Source organism: Stegodyphus dumicola, chromosome 7 (genome assembly GCF_044657685.1).
Source record: "Stegodyphus dumicola isolate Sdum_Otavi_A_Nest chromosome 7, ASM4465768v1".
In the NCBI taxonomy this organism is placed as follows: Eukaryota; Metazoa; Arthropoda; class Arachnida; order Araneae; family Eresidae; genus Stegodyphus; species Stegodyphus dumicola.
Window position 1 is genome coordinate 110,052,809 of NC_140774.1, and position 21,863 is coordinate 110,074,671.

At 31.3% G+C, this 21,863-nt stretch overlaps 1 protein-coding gene across 9 annotated transcripts in view; it reads left to right on the top strand.

Moving 5' to 3' along the window:
• LOC118202388 (muscle calcium channel subunit alpha-1-like) overlaps nt 1–21,863 on the top strand; it is a 674,690-nt gene that overhangs the window by 590,383 nt on the left and 62,444 nt on the right. For all 9 annotated transcript variants that reach the window (XM_085820710.1, XM_085820709.1, XM_085820713.1 and 6 more), the window contains 3 exons: nt 192–288; nt 11,049–11,151; nt 14,269–14,370. In XM_085820710.1, the coding sequence (XP_085676836.1) occupies nt 192–288; nt 11,049–11,151; nt 14,269–14,370 (302 nt within the window). The remainder of the gene's footprint in view (nt 1–191; nt 289–11,048; nt 11,152–14,268; nt 14,371–21,863) is intronic.

Sequence of the window (21,863 nt, forward strand, 5' to 3'; positions counted from 1 at the left end):
TAGAAATGTTATTTATAAATTTATTTTGATGTTGTAAAATGAATGTAACTTAGTTTCTGTTTCATAACTTTTCAAATTAGCAGTTCTTATTTTCATTTTCATATTTCTCATTCACATTTAGTGGTAGAAATTAACCAACATAATTTTATAGAATTTTCTGTAACTAATGTTGTTTTAAATTAATTTTTTAGGGGAAGAATAAAGCATTTGGATGTTGTAACATTGCTCAGAAAAATTTCTCCCCCCTTAGGATTTGGGAAGTTATGTCCTCATAGAGTAGCTTGCAAAGTAATTTTTTTATCACTCTTCTTTTCATTCTTTTTCAAATAATAATATTTAGATATTTATATTTTCCCATGTGGAAAGTGGAAATTTTAAGCTGGTGTTACTATTACTGTAATAAATATCTGTTTAAAATCAAAAATACTTTATAAATGACTTTATTTTTAATATTAATTTGCAGTACTTCAATATTCTTATTTCAAATTAAAGTTTCTTGAATTAACTTTACAGTATGTTCTCTGGAGTACTAAAATATGATTTTTATATTGTGATCTGAAAAGTTTTAGTTTTTTTATCTCAGTGTTTTATACTTTTAAATAATTAGTGTAGAAATTTTCTAAATTAAATTTTTCAGGAGCTGTTATGTTAAAGAATGCAGTTAATTATTTGTGATTTTCATATAAAATGATGAATTTTGAATTCATTTTGAAATTACTTTTTGGTTTACACTGTGCTAAAATCTGGGATGTAATAAGTAGTTCATGAAGATATGTTAATGAAAGATTAAAAAATATTTGCAATAAAATTTTCTTAAAAGAATATAAATTAATTTTCTAATTTACGTCTTAATATCACAAATCTGTTGAATAATAAATAATAAATATTGTTGTGTGCATGTGATTTTGTAATGGATTGAATGCACAAGTCAACAAAAAGTTAATAAAATATATTCTTATCCCAAGAAATAAAACAAAATGCTGAAATTTCCTCAGAGATATTCATACAGTATCACAAATCTCACAGTAATTATATTTTAAACTACTAAAACATTTAATAGAACTCAATTCAAAAAACACAGGATAAGCTAATCCAATTTCGCTGTGAATTCACTACAATCAATAACAGCACTAAGTAAACAACTAAATTGAGATGTTTTTCTTTGGCTTTTATAAGCTTTTAAAACCTGCATGAGAACATTCTGGTATTTTCTCGATTTTTCTGGTTAGCAAAAGAGTACAATTACGAGATATGTATTTATTAAAATGTTAAATGTGCATGCTCTTGTATTTAAATTTTTCCGGCATAGCTTTCTTTTCAAATAAGTCTCCTGCTTCATTGCAGGGGAATATAAAACAATTTTAATTACATATTCTACTAAAAATAAATAAATAAATACAAAATCCGTAACACTACAACCTTCCCAAGGACTGCACGTCCCAGGCAGTACAATCCCTGGACAGGAAGCCAAACTTACAGCTAAGGCAAAGCTGCAATAAGTAAGAAATTAAATACTAAATACAAATCAAATCAAATACAAATCTAATGAATGCATAATACAAATTAAGAAACAAAAAGGACCATGGTCTTATACTATTTACATTATATACTCTACGTACTATGGCCATAGTAAGGAGCTAACCTGTCGTAATGAACAACTTTAGGTTTAGAGTTCAATGACTTACAGTTCCGAACCACGACGTCGTTCAGCCTGTTTAGGATTGTGTATGGACCATCCCAAGGTGACTGTAGTTTGCGACAGAGTCCTTTCCATCGAGTCGGATTCCACAATCACACTTTGTCTCCTTTGTTGAATCGATGTTCAGTAGCTCTCATGTCATATCAGTCTTCATCTTCTCCGTCGTCAAGTTGACTCGCTCTCGTGCAAAATTGTGCTTAACTTCAAACCAGGCCTGGAGATCTTGGATGTATTCCTCAGGTGATGAAGGTGCATCCGAAGGGCGACCAAACAAGAGATCACAAGGCAGCCGAAGGCCACAACCGAAGATCATCTGGGATGGAGAATAGCCAGTAGTCTTGTGTTTCTCTTCCACCCTAGTATGATTTTGGCAGCTTTCTGAGCAGGTTCTTTCAGACAAGATATCAGCGTTTCTAGGTGAGGATCCCTTCTGATGATGGATAGTTGAGTCTTCTGATTCTGAAAGCAGTCTACTGTTTTTGAAGTCCAAGAAAAAACTGCATTTTCTTAAAAAGTCCAATCCAAGTATGCAGGGATCTGTAATCTCTGCCAGGTATACCGTGTGATGGTAGGTGGTACTTCCAAATGTGATGTTCACATTTAACTTCCCATCTATGTTGATTTTATCACCAGACGCAGTCTGGAGAGCAACACAGGCGTCCAAGTGAGTTTATCTTTGAACTATTGAGCTAAATCTTTCCGAATGATGGTAACATTAGCTCCTGTGTCAATGATCATATTCCAAGGAACTCCATCGATATGCCCATTGATGGTTAGTTCATTACTGTTTCCACTCACTGCAAAAATCTTGAGCTCTTTAAAATGGTGTTTTTCATTATCTAGTAATCTCCATTTCTCGATATGATCATTAGTTTGTTTCCTGCATTGTTGCTTGGAAATGGTCTTATTTTCCGTACCCTGGGGTGTTCTGCAGTTCTTACGCACATAGCCTTCAGCTCCGCATTTCCAGCACTTTGATTTCTTGTCACTCCTTTTCCATCCCATGGCATTTAATTGTCTGTTTAAATCGTCTGTCTTATTTTCCATTCTCTCTGGTGTTCTGCAGTTCCTTCATATGTGGATTTCAACACTGCAATTCCAGCACTTTATGATTGGTTTCTTTTCACTTCTGTTCCACCTTAAGGCTTTGACTGGTGTTTTCAAATCATCTGTTTTATTTTCTGTGTCCTGGGGTGTTTTGCAATGTCATCGTATGTGGCTTTCAGTACCACATTTCCAACACTTTAGAGCCAGCTTGTTCTCACTCCTACTCCATATCAAAGCATTGACTTCTCTGAATAAATCATCTAAACGAGCCATCAATTTATCCACTGGCTCATGGACTTTAACTGGGTAGTGATCTTTATAAGTTGTTTGCTGGGCTGCCTCAAATTTCATGGCATAAACCAGAGCGCTTTTTACGTCTGTGGCATCTGCCATTCACAAAGCTTTCTGTATTTCAGGATCCCTTATGCTGTTGATGAAGTACTGAAGGGACAGAATTTCCCTTTTTTCTCTTGGGCACTCCAAAAAGGCAAGGTGGGACAGCCTTTCAACATCCATGGTGAGCTCCTGGAGTGTTTCCGTTAGCTTCTGTTGATGGGGTTTTAATTGAAGCCTGCTGTAGTCTTTTAAACACTTCTCCCCAATGCACCGGACAGAGCTTCAAAATCTAGTCTTTTATTTTCGGGAAGAGTCTGCTCTCAGAGAAGCGGCAAGATGACAGGCCTAAGCTTGAGGATCCCATCCTTTCGCTTCTACCATTATAGAAAACTGTGTCTTATATACTTGCCAGGAGGTCTTACCATCATAAGTAGATAGCTTCAAAGAGGAATGAAAAGGCATGGGTAAAAATTTAAATCCATCAGAATTGCTTCATGATGGCACTATGCATTTCTTTAAGGTGTCAACTTCTTTGTCAATGGTAGCAGAAACCCTGTCTTCAATCTGTTGGTGCCACGGCCGACACTCTCTCTTCTATCTGTTCTTTTACAGAAGAAACCCTTTCTACTATTTCTTCTTTTACCAAAGAAACTGTTTCTTCAATGTGTCCAACTTTATTTTCAAACGTGTCACTTATGTCTTCCATAGCCTCAAATTTGTTTCCTATTATGTGGGTAATTTCTCTTTTCATTTCCTCTTAACCTGCCTTAGACTTTCTTGAACAGCCTTCATTTCTTCTTTAAAAGGTACTTGATATGTTTTCATCTCTTCTTTAATGGAATTCTTGACCAGCTTTTATCTCTCTTTGGCCTGCTGTGATTTCTTTAAATGCAGCAAAGGCTGTTTTAAGTGCTCTCCATCGCTCTTGTCATTGGCATTCAAATCCCACTTCTAACACCAAAACGTGCTGCATGCATTTTGATTCGTAATTGGATTCGTTATTGGATTGAATGCACAAGTCAATAAAAAGTTAATAAAATTTATTCTTATTCCAAGAAATAAAACAAAATGCTGAAATTTCCTCAGAAATATTTGTACAGTATCACAATCTCTCACAGTAGTTATATTTTGAACTACTTAATTATAAACAGAACTCAATTCAAAAACACAGAGAAAGCTAATCTGATCTCACCACGAATTCGTTACAATCAATAACAGTAAGTAAACAACTGAAATGAGAATTGTTTTGATCCAGCTTTTATAAGCTTTTTAATCAAGCACGAGAACATTCTAGTACTTTCTCGATTTTTCAAGATAGCAAAAGAATACAATTACGAGATATCTATATGAAATGTTAAATGCTCATGCTCCTGTATTTTTAATTTTTTGGCACAGCATTGCACAAGGAAATGAAACAATTTAATAACAATTCTACTAAAAATAGCAAATTAAATACAAAATCCATAACAATATGAAATAATATAATATCAAGGCTGATGCCAAAATCAGGGTGGCAAAATTTTAGAATTTAGTTCACCAAGAAACACAATTTAGGGCAAATTTTTAGAATTTAGGCCAGGCACCTGTGGTATATATTGTATACTGAGACACATATGATGAATCTTTTAATGAATTGTTGGTTTTCAATTTCCTTGCTTTCTTTAATTGCTTCAACATTTGTGTCTAATGGAAAGAAAAAAATATAAATAAAGGGAATTAAGAGAAAGACTTGTGGGATCAAAAGGAAAAATTCAAGTAATTTTGTTTTCACTGTTCTTCCAAAAATTGCCCAAAAGATAAGAAATTCATCACAAATTTCCTATAAAATGCGGTACTATGCATTAATACCATGAAGGCACTATTCATTTTGTAACGTTTGTGGAATTTGTTAAGTCTATAAATTCGCCTTCAAATTCTTCTAAACCTTCTGAGGTGTAAGATCTAAATTTTGAAAGGAAAATTATCCCACCCAACTCTGTAAGAATAAAAAGCCAGCAGACTTTTGGAAAAAAAAATCAGAAAAGAAAAGTGTAAAGTTAATTTTCAAGAGAAAACTGATACACATTTAAATATTCTGAAACAGCTACATGGGAAAAAATATAGAAGATGAATTAAATTAATTTTTAAATAATTAGAGTAGCATTTTTGTTTTTCTAAGAAGTGTTTCAGAAACTAGGCTTTACAGCATCCTTGATCTTACTTATTTTTCAAAATCAAAATATTTTGAAGTCATCAAATGGAAAGTACTGTTACTTTAAAATGTGGCAGCAGAAAACAAAAATGTTTTATTTTAATGTTATTTCTTAAATATAGTTTTAATAGATTATCCTTATTTTTATGATCTTTATTAATGCTATTATGTTTGTAAAAATTGTCAAATATTTATATAATAAAAAGATGATGTCTGGTATTTCAGAAGACATTCCATATTTTAAAAGATTAAACTTCAGATTATGTATGACTAAGTAATTAAATAAGATAAACTTTGATAACCCTTGTCCATGTTAAAAACTGTGTAGAACACTAATAGTGCATTATTTATGCTCATCAAAGATCAAGTCTCTAAATAAAAATTCTCTTTCATATTATATAACCTCAAAGTTCTGAATAAAAATTTTTGATAAACTGCTCTTGAAATTGCCAAAATGTTGATAAGTAGCTAAATTTAGCATTGCATAGTAAAAGAAATCACATCTCAAAAAAGGAAAAAAATATTTGATATAATATTAAGAAATTATTTTCAAATGTCCAGGTTTCAATAGAGGCAGGCCTCTTACCTAAATCTCAAGTATCCACCTTTTATATTAAGAAGTAGGAAAGAATTAAAACATTAACCCATGAAATACATATTTGTCAATGCATCATGAAAATATATTCTTTCAAAATGGTAATTCACACTCAAAATGTCGCCTCCCCCCCCCCAAAAAAAAAAAAAAAAAAAAAAAAAAAACAACGGAGGAATGTCAGATGAGTAAAATTAAGGACATTTTGCCGATTTTTCAGAAATTAAGGACTTTTAAGGACCAAAAATCATTCCCAAAAAAGATAAAAAATCTAAGGGCTTTATTTATTTTTAAGGACCGAATGAACCCTGTTAAATTATCATACCTTTCCAAATACATAAATAAAATGCAACACTTCTGACACCCTAAAATTACATCCTACATTATACAAAACATTAGTGGATTATTTCTCTAATGCTAATGAAAGATTCAACAGACTAAACCATTCTTACAGTCAATAATATGTATCAATTACTGCTCTTATGTAATATTAGTATTTTAAAAATTAATTATATTTTGCATGTTATCGGTTTTATTAGCCAAACATACATGATGAACACATACCACTCTTGGTTATCGCTTTTTTATTGAAATATTTGAAACCCAGAAATCCAAAATATTTAATCACTGTAGCATAATATATAAAAGATATATTATAAGATAGAAGAGGGATATTGCAATGAAAAACAAAAGGAATGTCTTACTTCTTAATTTAAAAATAAATTCATAAACTTAAGTTTGTTAAGCAGTTTTATGACGAGTTACACGTTTATTACTTGTCATGTAATACAAATCGGAAAAATAGCTCAGTGACAACAGCACTAAGTAAACAACTAAATTGAGATGTTTTTCTTCGGCTTTTATAAGCTTTTAAAATCTGCACAAGAACATTCTGGTATTTACTTGATTTTTCTAGATAGCAAAAAAGTACAATTACGAGATATCTATTTATTAAAATGTTAAATGCACGTGCTCCTGTATTTTAATTTCTCTGGCGTAGCTTTCTCTTTGAATAAGTCACGTGCTGCATTGCACTGGAATATAAAACAATTTTAATTACAAATTCCACAAAAGATTGCTACAAAATCCATAACAATATTGTTGAGAGAAAAGCTCTGATTGATGTAGCCTAATGGCTACCAAAGAATTGTAAAGTTTCTAGTATTTTATGTGTGTCTATAATATTTACACTGAATGGTGTATTTTTCAAATGTGATTTTATTTAAGTTAGTTCTCTTGTTAATTATTTTGTGCATAAATGTCACTAGTTTAGGCAAAGAGTAATCTAAAATACTTTTGCATTTCTTTATGTTCTGTATTATTTGTGTGTTTTATTATTTAATTTATATATTTGTATGATTGATTTCTCTTATTTTTTGCTGGTAAAATCTTAAATTTGAATTTCTATGATTCTGTTGAATCAATTTTTCTGCACACATTTGTGTAATGGTACTACATTATTTCATCATAATTTATTCCTCCAGCTTCTGACACTGATGGACAAAAATATGAATAGGTTTTAATGAAATGTTAGATAGAGATGTACAGATATTAAATTGAGTTGATTACACAAATTCTCCCAATATCCAGATTTTTACACTTCATGCAATATGAATATCTAAAAACAGGATTTTAGAAGTAAACATTTTTTATTGCTAGTTCATGCTCAAATTTGAGATGCATAATGTACTAAGAATTGAATGGCATGAAGCTTGATAAAAATTCAAGAGAGAAGCAAAACTCTGACTGAAGCTTAAAATGAAATGTAAGAAAACTGTATTAAATTAAACAGTTTCAGTAAAATTCACTGAAACTTAAAATATTTTTTCAACTATTACTACATACATGGTAAAAAGTAGCTAAAAATAAAAGTCGAGAAATGCTCATCAAATATTAAATTAATTGGAAAAGCATATTTTTGGGTACTTCATGATCTTGTTTTTAGTTGCATATGACCAAGAATGTTATAATAGTTGAAAATTATTTTTAATTTTGAATATATTTTATAAAAGCCATGTAACTTACAAAACACACACACAAACACACACACACACACACACACACACACAGATATATATATATATATAATCGTTTTAATGTTTGCCTCTCATAATAGATTCGGCACTTAGATTAAATTTTCATCTTTCCAGATTTTTTTAAAACATATCTTCTCATATAGTATTTTAATTTTCTGTAAATTTTGTTTGCTTAATTTTAAAAGATGGAAATTTGTATTTATAGGGTAGCTTAATTAAAACTTTTGTACTGCAAATTACATTTTTTTCATCAATTTCAAATTTTTAATTAAATCATTTCATTCTAAGATTAATTATGAAATTTCTAGTACCATTCAATTTGATGTTCACCATTTGGCTGAAATAAATATTACATCAAAAGGTTAATTTTGTTTTACTAAAATTGCAAGGCAAAATGTGTGGATAGCTCTGAAAATGGATCCAAGTTATTTTATTTGAAGCAATGTAGACAAGCTTGCATAATTAGCATTAGTTTTGATATTAGCTAATACTTACCTCCAAAAAACAATGCTTGTAACTATCAAATATTTCTTTTGCATGGTATGCAAATTACCCATTGTATTATGTATTTTGTCTTGCGCCCTCCTCTTGCAGTTTTAACTTTACTAAAGTTGTGTAACTTGTATAGCATATACCATATATTTCCATAGATAAGACAGCCTTCAGATGAGACAAGATATAAATTTCTGTTGAAGTTTTATAGTTTTAGAATATATCTGTTCTATAAGATGATCCCCAAACTATCAATGGCCTATGAATTTAGTTTAAATCAGGATCATCATCTGGAACAAATTTTATTTTCTTGCATCTAGCAGCTCTGCCTATAAAAGCATGTGCCAAGTCATGAACTCATATCTACCTCTAACAAGTTCATTTTCTTGCATCTGCAGCTCTGCTTATAGAAGCACATGCTGAATCAAGAACTTACCTGTACATCTAACAAGTTTCATTGTAGATTATGTTGTGTGTTCAAATAAAGTGTAAATAGCATAAAATTTGTAAAGTGGAGGCCTAATCATGGAACCAATGAAAAGAAGGAAATACGAAGCAACCTTCAAGTTAAAAAATCATAAAAAGGCTAAAGAATCCAAAAAATGTGCTGCAGCAAGAGCCTTCAATATAACAGAGAAGATGGTTAAATACTGGAGGAAGGATGAAAATGATATTAAAAAAAAATGCCAATGTAAAAATGTTCTGTGAGGAGAGCAATTGCTTGCTGGCCAGATTTAAAAAATAATGTTGCAGAATAGGTACAAAACTGGAAGCAAAATTGTTATGTTGTTACAAGAAATATGTTTAGGGCTTATGCATTGAAGCGATCACGGACCTATCCAGAACAACGCAAAACATTTAAAGAAACAGCAGGTTGGTGCAGTCATTTCATGAACAGAGGAAAAACCTGGTAATATGACAGAAAACAAAGATTGTGCAAAAATACAAGATCTTACCATAAACTTACAAGTTTGTTATTGTAATGGGCAAAAAATACAACTTTTTTTATCTAATATCAGAAATAGGGATAAAACGCTGATGAACTTGATAAAAAATAGAACTATGGAAACAAAAGGCAAATAAAGTGTTTAAGTTCAGGCCATGAGAAAAACAGGCTTCCAGTAGTATTAACATGCATGGCAAACGCTAAAACCCATGGGCATTTTCATAGCACAGGTAGTCAGGTGCTGTACGAAATCAACATAGTTTGTTGGTGTGGGATATGTTTCACAGTCATGGTAACTGAGAACACTAAAAATCACTTAGCATGGAACAATACTAAGATTGCTAAGTGATTTAACTTTGATGCTATAGACTTCTCTCTGAATCATGCTATAGATTTCTCTCTGAATCATGCTATAGACTTCTCTCTGAATCATGCTATAGATTTCTCTCTGAATCATGCTATAGACTTCTCTCTGAATCATGCTATAGATTTCTCTCTAAATCATGCTATAGACTTCTCTCTGAATCATGCTATAGACTTCTCTCTGAATCATGCTATAGACTTCTTTCGGAATAAACCATTCAAAGATCAGATATATGAATAATAAAATAAGTAAATGATGAGTGGTGAAAAATCGTATATGAAAGATGCCGACTGCTTGATATGATGTGCTTTGTGTTTTCATGTTGAAATCTGATCAAATCCTTAACAAAGTATGGGATTTCTAATTCTGTGGATGGCACTGAGGACAATTTGTTTTGTGGAATACTGATGATTTGCTAGGTAGAAATTGGGACACATTTGATGAGCTTCTCAACAATAAAAGTGAGGCCGAACTTGAGGAGCTATTTGCGATAATGAATGTGAGGATTTTTCAGGATTTTAGGTACATTGGTGAGTGATTTATTTTATTTAATAATGGTTTTAATTTATACAAATTTTAATCTTTTTTTTTTTTTCATCTGGCCTATAAGACGACCCCAGGTTTTTTTGTCTTTTTTAATGTTTCAACTATCCTCTTATCTGCGGAAATATGCAGTATATATAAATTGCTTGACTCAGATTAAATTAATTACAATTTAGCTTTCAGTTAATATTGTGATAATATTACTTCAGTTTATGAACAATTTCAGATATTTTATGCATCATTTGGAAAAGCTGCAGATTTAATATTTTAATGAAGAACCAAATCTAGAAATAGTTACACTACACTACTTGTTTCTAATAACTATCTTTAAAGAAATGTTGATGGAACTTAGAAATAACATTTATCACAACAGATTTGATAACTTCATTTTATATTTAGTTACTTTAGAGACAAAAGTACTGATGCTTTTAGTGCTGATAATAATTTAATGAACAGAACAATTATGTTAATTTCTCTTATTAAAATGTATTGATGGAAGATTAATAATTTAATTATGTAAATTTCAATTCAGGGACAAAATCTTTGTGTTTTTACTACATATAATTTCCAGAAGTTAAAAATGGTGATTTGACTCTTTAAACATCTGACTATAGCTATAAAATTTATAACTTATACTACTGAATTTTTAGATTTCTTTTCCTTAAAGTTCACTGAATTTATAAATATGCAAAGATTTTTCATTATAAAGTTATATATTGACAATTCTTTTTCTTAAACTCTTAATTATAATGTAAAAGCAGTGTATCATTGTTTATCACCATTTATTGTTTTTTTCTTTCAGAAATTAGTTTCCATGAATATGCCTCTAAATAGTGATGGGACTGTTATGTTTAATGCAACTTTATTTGCTCTTGTTAGGACATCTTTGCATATCAAAACAGAAGGTTAGCTAAAATTCATCCTCCAAAATATATTACACATTGAAATTTTTGTATGTATTTTGAGTTGTACAGTCAAAAGTCGTTAATCCGGAATGATCTATAATCCGGACCTCAAAGCTACAAACTTTCTGCCCATGCGTCAACGCATGCACATATGCCTGTATGCATGTGCATAATACGTTTACACATGCATGTTTAATGTATAACGGATGGTATAAGCTAAGTTAAAATTATCTAATTATCTATTTCAGTTAATGTTGCAGATTGTGTTGTTCCTTAATCTTCGAATTAAATCCGGCTTATTATTTTTTGCAGACTGTTTTTCAGAGCAGTTTTATAAAAGTAAGCTTGAACTTTCGATTATGTCAAATAGAATTTCCAATGCTGGATACTGCCAAAGGATCTACAAAATGAAAGCATGTTTTGATGTCCATCAAACAAAAAGTGGAATTGCTGCAAAAAATGGATAAAGGCATATCCTTTGTTTCTCTAACCATTCCGAAATCTGTTTATCAATTTCACACTGCTCTGCGGGAAAGGGGAACGTCGGGGAGCGCAATGAACTGGAAGTTGATCTGTCAGCACTATCCTTATCTTCAGGGCAGATGTTTTTATTTTATTCGGCTTTTAGTTCATTACTAAATGTAGTATTTCATCTCGATGTTCTCTGTCTTTGATATGATTTAAATCAAATTCATCATAAATATCACGAGTATACATCAAATAGTTTTCTGGTTGCAGTTTTCTAATTTCAACGGCATAATGTATGCTTTACGCATGCGCGCGTTGAAAGAAATGTTTAATAAAGTAAACAAACAAATAAATATTAAGCCTTTTTTTTTTTTTTTTTTTGTTTTGTTTTTGTAAATTTGATACCCTTTAGATCATAATTTTTCTTTATTTCATAAATTATGGTTTCATATTTTTAATTTTATAATTTCTGCATGCCATGTTACCAGATTTAAAATAATGATCTATAATCCGTAAAAATCGGTAATCCGGAATCGCCGAAGTCCCGACGAGTCCGGATTAAAGACTTTTGACTGTATTTTGTTTCACAATTAATTTTTTTCTCCTCTCTTCTAAATGGTAAAAATAACTAATGGTTTAAAATGCAAACTATTTTATGGAAGAATTTGCTTAAACTTTTGTCTAGAAGCATACTGTATTTGGTGTTAAATAAGTACATTAAATACTAATTCAGAAGTCAAACAAAAAAAATCAGCATTATATTTTCAAAATTTTCACAGGACTAGTTTTGGTGGTTTTACTGAACCACCGAAACTAGTCCTTTGAAAATTTTGAAAATATAATGCTGATTTTTGTTGTTTGACTTCTGAATTAGTATTTGTTCGGCATGTTATTGAGTCTTAAGTACATGAAATGGGTTTTTTAGTCCAAAGGGGCTTTGTCCCTGAAGGACTATTGTTTTCGTTTTGCGATTTTGCGTCAGACTCATAAACGTTGGTTCACTTTTCAAACTGTTGCCACAAAATGTTAGAGTCCTGCATTATATTTGAAGAAATTAAATAATGAAAAATCTGCATAAATGATTGTCTATTTCTCGCATTGTGATAAAACAATGGTACATAGAGCCATCGAATTTTGAATGACGAAATCCTACTGCGAATATGGGCATCTGAAATCCCAAATTTGGAATTTGTTTTATTATAGATTTTATATTTTGTAAAACTTTAATGAATTTTTGATTTACAAACTCAATGCTTTAAAAGCGAGAAATGACAACGTTATATAGAAAAAAAATACTTTTATCTCCAGCTCGCGAGACCGTATATCGGAAATTCTAAAGATATGCTTAATTTAACATTATTTTGCGATATTGCTCTTGAACTGAATTTTATGGTTTAAGTGCAAAGAACATGATATTTAATAAATAAAGGTAACACTCAAAACGTTAAAAAAACGCCCCTTTGGACGTAATTTAAAATCTGAAACATTTCAGATTTTTTTTTTTTTTTTTTTCCAACTTCAGGCTAAGCTTTCATTTTTTCTCCCATAATAAGCAACCAATATATAAAATATTGTACCAAAATGCACAAGAATATAGCTGTTCAGATGCTCGCACAGTTTTCATATCAAAATGATATTTTATCTGCTCTGTCGATGATATTTGAATTGCATTTTTTTTAAATAAATCTTGGGAATAGAACCTACTACAAACACTATTTTACATGGGAGACAACAGTCAGAATAAAAACATCACAAGTAAAAATTTGGAATGAAAGCTGAATTTCTTCTTTATGCTGATGTTTATCATGTAAATATGCATAAAATTTTGCTAAATGTCATATTTAGGTAGGATAATTTTTTCTGCTGCTCAGATTAAAAATTGTGCTTCTCTTTTCATAATTGCATTTTAACATGAATCTTTAGTAAAAATGACAAAATGCTGTTAAAATTGCTTTTCTATCAAACATAGAAGTTGTTTGCAATGATAGTGAAACTATAATTATCCTTTTATGCGAATTATTGGTAATGTATATCTCTTATTTCGGTGTAAACTAATGCAAAAGCAATCTATAATATGCATTTATTGGCAGGGAGGTGCTAATTTGCGTTCTTGATATGCTGCTGACTCTATATTCTTTGAGGTTTAATTTCTTTACACTTTGCATCTTAAAAAAGAAATTTATCATCTATGAATGTATTACTTTACCTCATTAAAAAAAGTTGTAAACTGAAGTAGATTAAATTGAACTAGATTATTTGATTTTGGCAAAACATGTATTGGAGCTATTTGGCCAAGGAAAAAGATGCTTTTTCGAAAATTTTCTAAGGTTTTTTTTTTTTTTTTTTAATTTGCCTTTATTTGAATCTTAAATGTGTAACTACGTTAGAATAGTATGCAGAAGTATACATATCATTAGTTATAACTCAGTGTTAGAAATTAATGTAAATATTTAGATTAGTCAAGTTTTCCAAAGCTATAAATTATTTTTTAACATTATATAAAAAATTCCATGAGGGTTGTTGAAACCTTTTAAATGTTCTGAATGTAAGTTAAATTTTGCAACATTTTAAAAAAGTCTATGTTTAGATTTTTTTAAATGTGTATTAATCTTGTTTTATTTATTTATTTATTGTTTTTGTGTAATGCAGGAAATATTGATGAGGCAAATGAAGAATTACGGGCAGTGATTAAGAAAATATGGAAACGCACAAGTGATGAACTCCTTGATCAAGTGGTACCTCCAGCTGGAGGTAATAAATAATCATTTATTATAAATGCTTGAACAGGTGAAACAGTTCTTGCATTTTGTGAAAACTGGTAACTTGTTTTGAAGCATGACAACTTGATTTTAAATGTTTGTTTTCCTCCACCTCTGTGGCCTCTGTATTTGACTGCATGTTCAGATATGTGCCTGAACATTCTTCTATTGGTGTAAAGCTTCATTTTGTTGTGAAATAACTTGATTTCACTAAAATTTTCAAAACTAGTCATATTAAACTATTACCCTTAGTCTACAGAAATACAATTAGGCCTTAGCTTTTAAAAAACTGTCTTTAAATGTTAAATATTTGAAATTTCATACACAAATTTCTGAATGCAGTCAATTTTGATCTTTTGGTATACCTTGTTAAGCAACTTTGTTAAATAAAATTAATTCAACAATATCGTTATACTAAGTATGAATTTATAATTGTTTAAATCCTCAAAAGATCATTATTCTTTTAGTACTTCAGGATCTTTAAAAATATCCATATGATAGTAATAGTGTCGAAATTTTAAGAATATTTATGCCTATAGTATAACTGAAATATATCAAGCACACTCTATCTGTAAAACCAGTCTGGTTCCATGTTTCAGAATCTGCATTAGTTAATCTCGATAACATACAAGCAAGAGCAACAAAAATAATTATTGGAGCAGTCTCATCCTCAAATAATCTAAAATCACAGCAAGAATGTGCTCTCGAGACCTTATAAAACAGAAGGAAATTTAATGTTATCAAATTCACCAACAAGATCAGAAACCATAACAAAGATCACATTAGGAAAAAAAAAAAAAAAAAAACTTTTCAGAAGTGGAGCAAAAAAACAAGGCTTGCTGTACAATCAAGAGATTAGATGGCAAATTGGCCTGGAACATTACGAGTATACCATTCTACAGGAGCCAACTTTTGCATCTTTGCTACCTCAAAATACTACAGTTGCTATTAATCTTCATGAACAATACTCCATAAAAGAGATCCATTTATCAATATCAAAGCTAAAGGGATCAATACTATGGAATCGTACTCAGAGAATGAGTGTGTTTGTGTCTTCCCAGATGGATTTTCAGATAAGATTTTTAATTAATGGAGGAGCTGGGACAAACTGTATTTTCTCAGATGGCAGCATGAAACAACAGAAAACTGGAGAAAAAAAAAAAATTGCTTCAAATCACACCCATTGTATGGCAATGAGCAGCAAATTAGTGATTTTCCCCAGGGAGACCTCTATGAAGAAATTGCCTTGAGATACCTATGGTAGTCTGCACCACCCATGGTACGATCTAACTGACTTCATGGACACGACAACAAACAAAATGTATCTGTGTGAAACAGCACTTTTCATTAAATTGTTTTGTATAGTAATGTTTTATGTTAGGTGAGGGAAAAAATTACACAAAATATATATGTATATATATTTTCAAATTAACTGACTTATTTAACTTAACCTTTTCACTTACTGGTACTTGATTTAAAAAAAAAAAAAAAAAGAAAGAAAAGAAAGAATCAATTTAAAAAAAAATAATAAAAAGCGTAAAACTCTCATACTGTGTAGAGAAACCTCATGATTGATCTAAACTCAAATTAAATCAATAAATACATATCCTAAAAATCAATTTTCACAATCAAAATTAAAATTCACATTTATTTAATCAATAACCTGAAAATGAAAAGGAATAAATCCTTGCTGGTGCTTGGGTAAACAGAATGCTATTTTTCTTAGAAAATACCATTACTTCAAAACACATAGAGTAAATAAATTTCATGATTATCTCTACAGTTAGCCACAAGTTCATTTCCTTTAATTTACAACTTCACAAACATCAAGGATGAATTATTCATACATATCAATCAGTCAGTTCTCCGGAAATAAATTGGTTTAATTTCTCAAATTTAATTTAATTTTTCAAATAACCAAATAATTCAATCAATAATCATCCAATATAATAATAAGTATAAATATAAAAAGTGGTTAGTACAAATAATTGTAAGCATTGGGTTTTTAATACTTGAAAATATTTGGCAATACCTTATTTAAATCAACCTCCATGTTTCCTAAAGCCTCGCAAATCAAACAAATAGAGTGACTAGACAAACCACCAAATAAAATAACTCAAATGAAACATCATATATTTATCACTAAACACATTTATTAAATTCTAGATTAAATAAGCAAGTAATTGGGTTAACTGATCAGTTTCCTACAATATTTTCCTTAAGATGCATTTAAACAGATAACTTTCAACTCGCTAAATAAAGTACCCTAATTTTACGTATTATATCTTATTGTAATATTACTTTTACATTCCATAGTTCACAAATTTTTCTAATAAATTTGTTTGCATATACATTAAAATACCTAATCATTACTTAAATCGTCTAATCATTTCCTTTACATGTATATTACAATAACTGATCATTACTTAGTCATAATTATAAAAGGGAAGACAGGGATAAAAAAATTCACTCACAGGCTGAAGTCCAACATCAACTTCTCTTGTGAGGTCTTTACAGAAGGTGCGAAAATATATCTTATAATCCACAGTTTGTTTACATGCAATATTTTGGAAGAAGAATAAATTTAGCAGATGATATTTCTCATTTCAAATTGCTAAGCTTTCAGCAGAAATTTTTATTTCAAAACACATTTTTAGAGTAAATTCAGGAACAGTGCAAAACTTTTAAATATGCACTAAATTGCACTTTCATCAGAAATACAAGGTAGAGCTCTAGTCATTCACTCTAACAGGTTTTCCTTTGCTTGAAATCATGCAGCTGCTATGCAGATCCTCCACACCCCAGCCAGTTTGGGCCCATCATGAGACAATGCCAGTTCCGCTTCTTCGGCAGACAGTTTTCGGCTCCAAGCAATCTCCATTCAGGGAAATAAATGGGGTGCCAGACCACTTGTGCAGACAAGCTAGCCCTAGATTCTTCTTTTTCTTACTTGATGACTTCAGACCAAACTCAAAACTCCTATACAAGCCTCGCCAAAAACTCGGTTTCTCTATCGATCAAAATTCTACAGGCTGAAAATTGAACATAAAATTATGTTTGACTAACTGGAAAAATGTTCTCTTTTTATTTTTATTACTTTCAGTCCCTCTCAACAAATAGAAACAGAGATTCTGCTACAAAGACAATTTGAACACCTGCAACAAGTGAGTCGACTCCAAATGCATGCAAAATAGAAATTCGACCCCTTTTAACTTCAGAGAATAATACAGACATAAAGTCACTGCTGGCCTCACAAAAAGCTGCCTGACAAAATTTACAGATGTCCCTCCATTTGGGAAACTCATTTATCCTTCACTTGCAACATTCATAAACCAAAAGAGAAGCAAAGAAACAATTATTCCTTCCTTTTCAAGACTCGGTAAATAAAGCCTCCCACAGCTATGAAATATTTTTAATAGCTGTTTCTCATTATAAATCATTTAAAACCTTCCAAAATAATCAGTTTGGGGACACTGACCAAGTAATTCGATCTCTGCTTCCATCCAGATATTCTGAAAAAAAAAACGCTTTCTGTTTTTTTAGAAAGTCTAAGCATTGAAAATTAAATATAATTGAAAATTTTAACTGCCAAAAAAAAATATTTGCTATACTAGTCACAAACAATTTCAGTTAAATAAAATCCTTAATATTAATTAATTAAATTACATTAGCACAATTAAAATTTTGCAATATATGTTTTATATACTGTAATTTCCGGAAGAAAGGCCGCATCAGCGTAAACGCCGCACTCGAGAAAAATGGCGGGGAAAATATTAAAATTACACAGAAATGCCGCAATAGATTAAATTTCGCGTGACATCGTCGTGGGCCGTATAGATGCAAAAACTCAACCTGAGTCCTGATATATAATATACCATCTCCCTTCGGAATAGTCTTTCATTTAAAAATGATCATCGGCTTTAGCTTGTCACCGTTTGTGGCACAAGCTAATACACATGTAAATGACGTTCTTTCATGCCCCGTCATAAACATACAGTTTTTGCACCAGTTTCATCAACAGTTCTGTTTGCAGAGAGTCGAAAGCTAATGGCGTTTCATCCATATTTATTATCTGCGACCGAAGAAGTTTTTTTTTTTTTTTTTTTTTTGTCAATAATAGCTGTCACATATTTTAGAAAAGATGACTTTTTATCCTGCCAGTGTCCATTGGTAATTGTAGCTCGACTGTTGTTCTAGTACGCACAGAAATATTTTTTCTTTTCATAAATCTGCTACACCTCCTTTGAAATCATTTATGTTCATTCGTTTTGTTATAAATTTTGCTTGTAAGCGAATTTTTACAGTCGAAATTGACATTCCCTTTCCTCGTTGCTCCTTTATCCAGTTTGCAATGTCGTCCTCTAGATTTGGCCACCTTACAGTACCACTTCTTTTGGCTCGTTTCTGTTGTGGCATATTTTTAAGAAGTTCTTTTTCAGTTCTCCAACGTCGAATACGTCTGTCGTCCACTTCAAACTCTCGAGCTGCTGCTCAATTTCTAATTTGTTCAGCACGTAAAATTACATTAAGCTTAAAACCAGCAGTATTGCTTCTGTGCCGTTTAGGGACATTTTCAAAATTTTTCCGCTCCCTTCTTTCTTAAAAACTATCCAACAAGTACTTGTACTCAAACTGATGGGATCTGTATCTGGCAGAATGCCAAGAAAAATCCATTCCTGCTGAAGGGGAAATACGTCAGAGTTGTTATTGCGAGGCAGGTGGAGTCGTGTCTGCGTTTGTTTTCAAATTTTTTTAAATTGCAGAAAAGACGGGTGGGGAGAGGATGGGTCCTGGAAGATTCATCGAATGGCAGAGGAGAGAGACAATTCGAACTGATGAGAATGTTGATTTGAAAAGGGGAAGAATGTTATTGTTCTGAGATCTCGTTTAGGGTGAATAAGGCATGTAAGTCTGTTCAAGGGAAAGAATGTAAACAAAATAACGTTCGCAAAAAGCAACTGAGTGGTCTTTTGTGAGGTAACAGCACCAGTCTATGCACAATGACAAGGCCATCCAAACTATGTACAATGACCATCATAGGAAATATTTTATTTTTAGTGCACGTAAACGTCGCATGGGTAGAATCGCCGCACCCGCTGAAAATTTAAGTTTTAAACACGTAAACGCCGCGGCGTTTCTTCCAGAAATTACGGTACATTTCTGACATAACTACAGTTGAACCTTGCCATAAGAACAAATCCCTGGATATAACTAAAAAAAATTTCTGGTACCATCAGATTTCCTGAATACTTGGCTCTTTTATGCTTTTAAATCAAAGCTTCAAAAGTATGAAAATGAGATGTAATGAACTAAATAGATATATTTAATTGAAACTTTTTTTCCTTTGTATTTTTCAAGAATTTCTGCAAGTTTTAATGAAAAAATTGCTAACCATTAAAAGGATCTACATTTAGGATATTACTATTCACTTTCCAAATATAAAGGAAAACACCTTTATATTATTTTTCCTTTATTTTAACCCCCATTTTTCTCTATGTTCTAAACAAAAGCTACGTGGCACGAAGTCTAGGATTCTAGGTGCTGCACTGAGCTGTAGGAGAATGAGGACACATTGAGTATATGTTGGGACACCGTATAGTGTGCATGAGTATTAAACCAGAAAACATGAATGAATTCCCTGATTTTAATGAAATTCTTTGACTGAGCTACGAGACGGGACTCCATTCATAGTTTATGCCATAATGGAAATTTTGAAATTTTTGCTATTGTAGAAAGGAAGAAGTAGTGAATCTTATCAGCCTCCTTTACAGTCAATTCTGCTGCTAGACAATGAAAATTGTTTTCCCTTATCAATTTGTTTGAGTATAAATGCTTTCCCAGTCTGTCCTCCAAATGGAGGTTTTGCATTCTTTAGGTCTCTTGCAAGTAATGAAGTACTACTTATAAATGTAATTAAATCTTTGCAATACAAACATTGTTTTGCCTATCTTGGGGGATGTGAATGATTGTGTTCTCACTGGACATTATATAAGACACACAGGTGATAAAATTATCTTGTTTACATTTTCACCAGAAGAACAAAACTTCACTCTGTTTCTGAGTCAAAAATTCACCCATGTGTAAATGTACAGCTTAAATATTGAAGATAAGGTGAACATTGTTAAAAAAATATATAATGAATGCAACTAAATCAATATCTTCCAGAAATGACATGTATCCAAATTTACATTTAATACCATATGAAAAAAATCAAAGCGTTTTGATTTCTGCTCATGGAAAAAATTTGGAAATTGAAAAAATGTTGAGAAATGTGCTGAAGAGGTGCTGAAAAAGTATTGCTGAAATAATCATCATATAAAAAATCCAATCTGCAAATATCTGGGCACATGTATCTGATAAAGTTAAAGAATTTGCCAAACATCTTTAAGAGGCTGTGGGGAGAACACCAAATTTAATAACTACACATAACAATACTAGCAACGTCTGAAGCACTGCATAAAAAAAAAAGTTGTGTAGTGGAATTCTCATTCGGAAAGTGCTTTGTAAGGTTGGAGTTTGCTCAAAATTATGTGTTATGCCTCTAATAAGAAGTAACAGCAAGTTTCGAAATTCTATCAGGGTTCATAGCGGTCCTTACAAGTGCTTATAAGTCCTTATATTTGAAAATAAAATATAAAGGCACTTATAGGTGCTTACTTTTTCTTTAAAGTCCTTATTTTTTTGCTTTTAGTGCTTATTTTTTGCTTTTAGGGCTTTTTTTTAATTCTTTTTTTCTAATGAACACACGTCTTTTCCCCGTACCAAAGCCGAAACTAAATAAACAACTTTTCTTCCTTATATGCAACATCAGATGGTGAATCATACTCCTGGAAATTGCTTTTCCCCCCTTTCTCTGCATTAACATAACCTATGGTGCGCACGAGAGTACAGACAGGTGCACGTCATTCTATTGGTCAAAGAATTGCGAAAACGGTAGAAAATTCCGGTACATTCGGCATTCTTTTCCTTCCACCCAGTTACTACACACGTTTGGATTTCTATCAAGATTTTAATAATTTGCATTCTTGTTCAACGTGGTCAGTTCATATTCGTGTTTATTATGATCGTTATGCTTATATTATGAGCATATGCATGAATATTTATAATAATATAGTTGCAGTAACTCCTGAAGTATAAATAAACTTCCAAAAATGAGTATGTTTTTACACAGATTAGCTTTCTAAGGAATAATATTCGGAATAGCTTAAATAAAAGGAAAGTAATCGAATAGTCAAAATATTTTTTTTTTCCCCGATACGTTATACAGTACAGAGGTTCTCCCCTTTCTCTGCAAAATCTCTAATATTGAAGCAGCGGACTTTTTTTTTGTCACTGTCCAATCTGGATTGAATAGGACTAAAATTTTTTGTGGTCTACCCATCCCAAGCGAAGATTGATTCTATTCCGGAAATTTAACGCAGTCTGTTGAAAATTAGAATCAGAAACACCCCAGATTAGTAAGTCTCTTTCTTTTCCTTTAGTTCT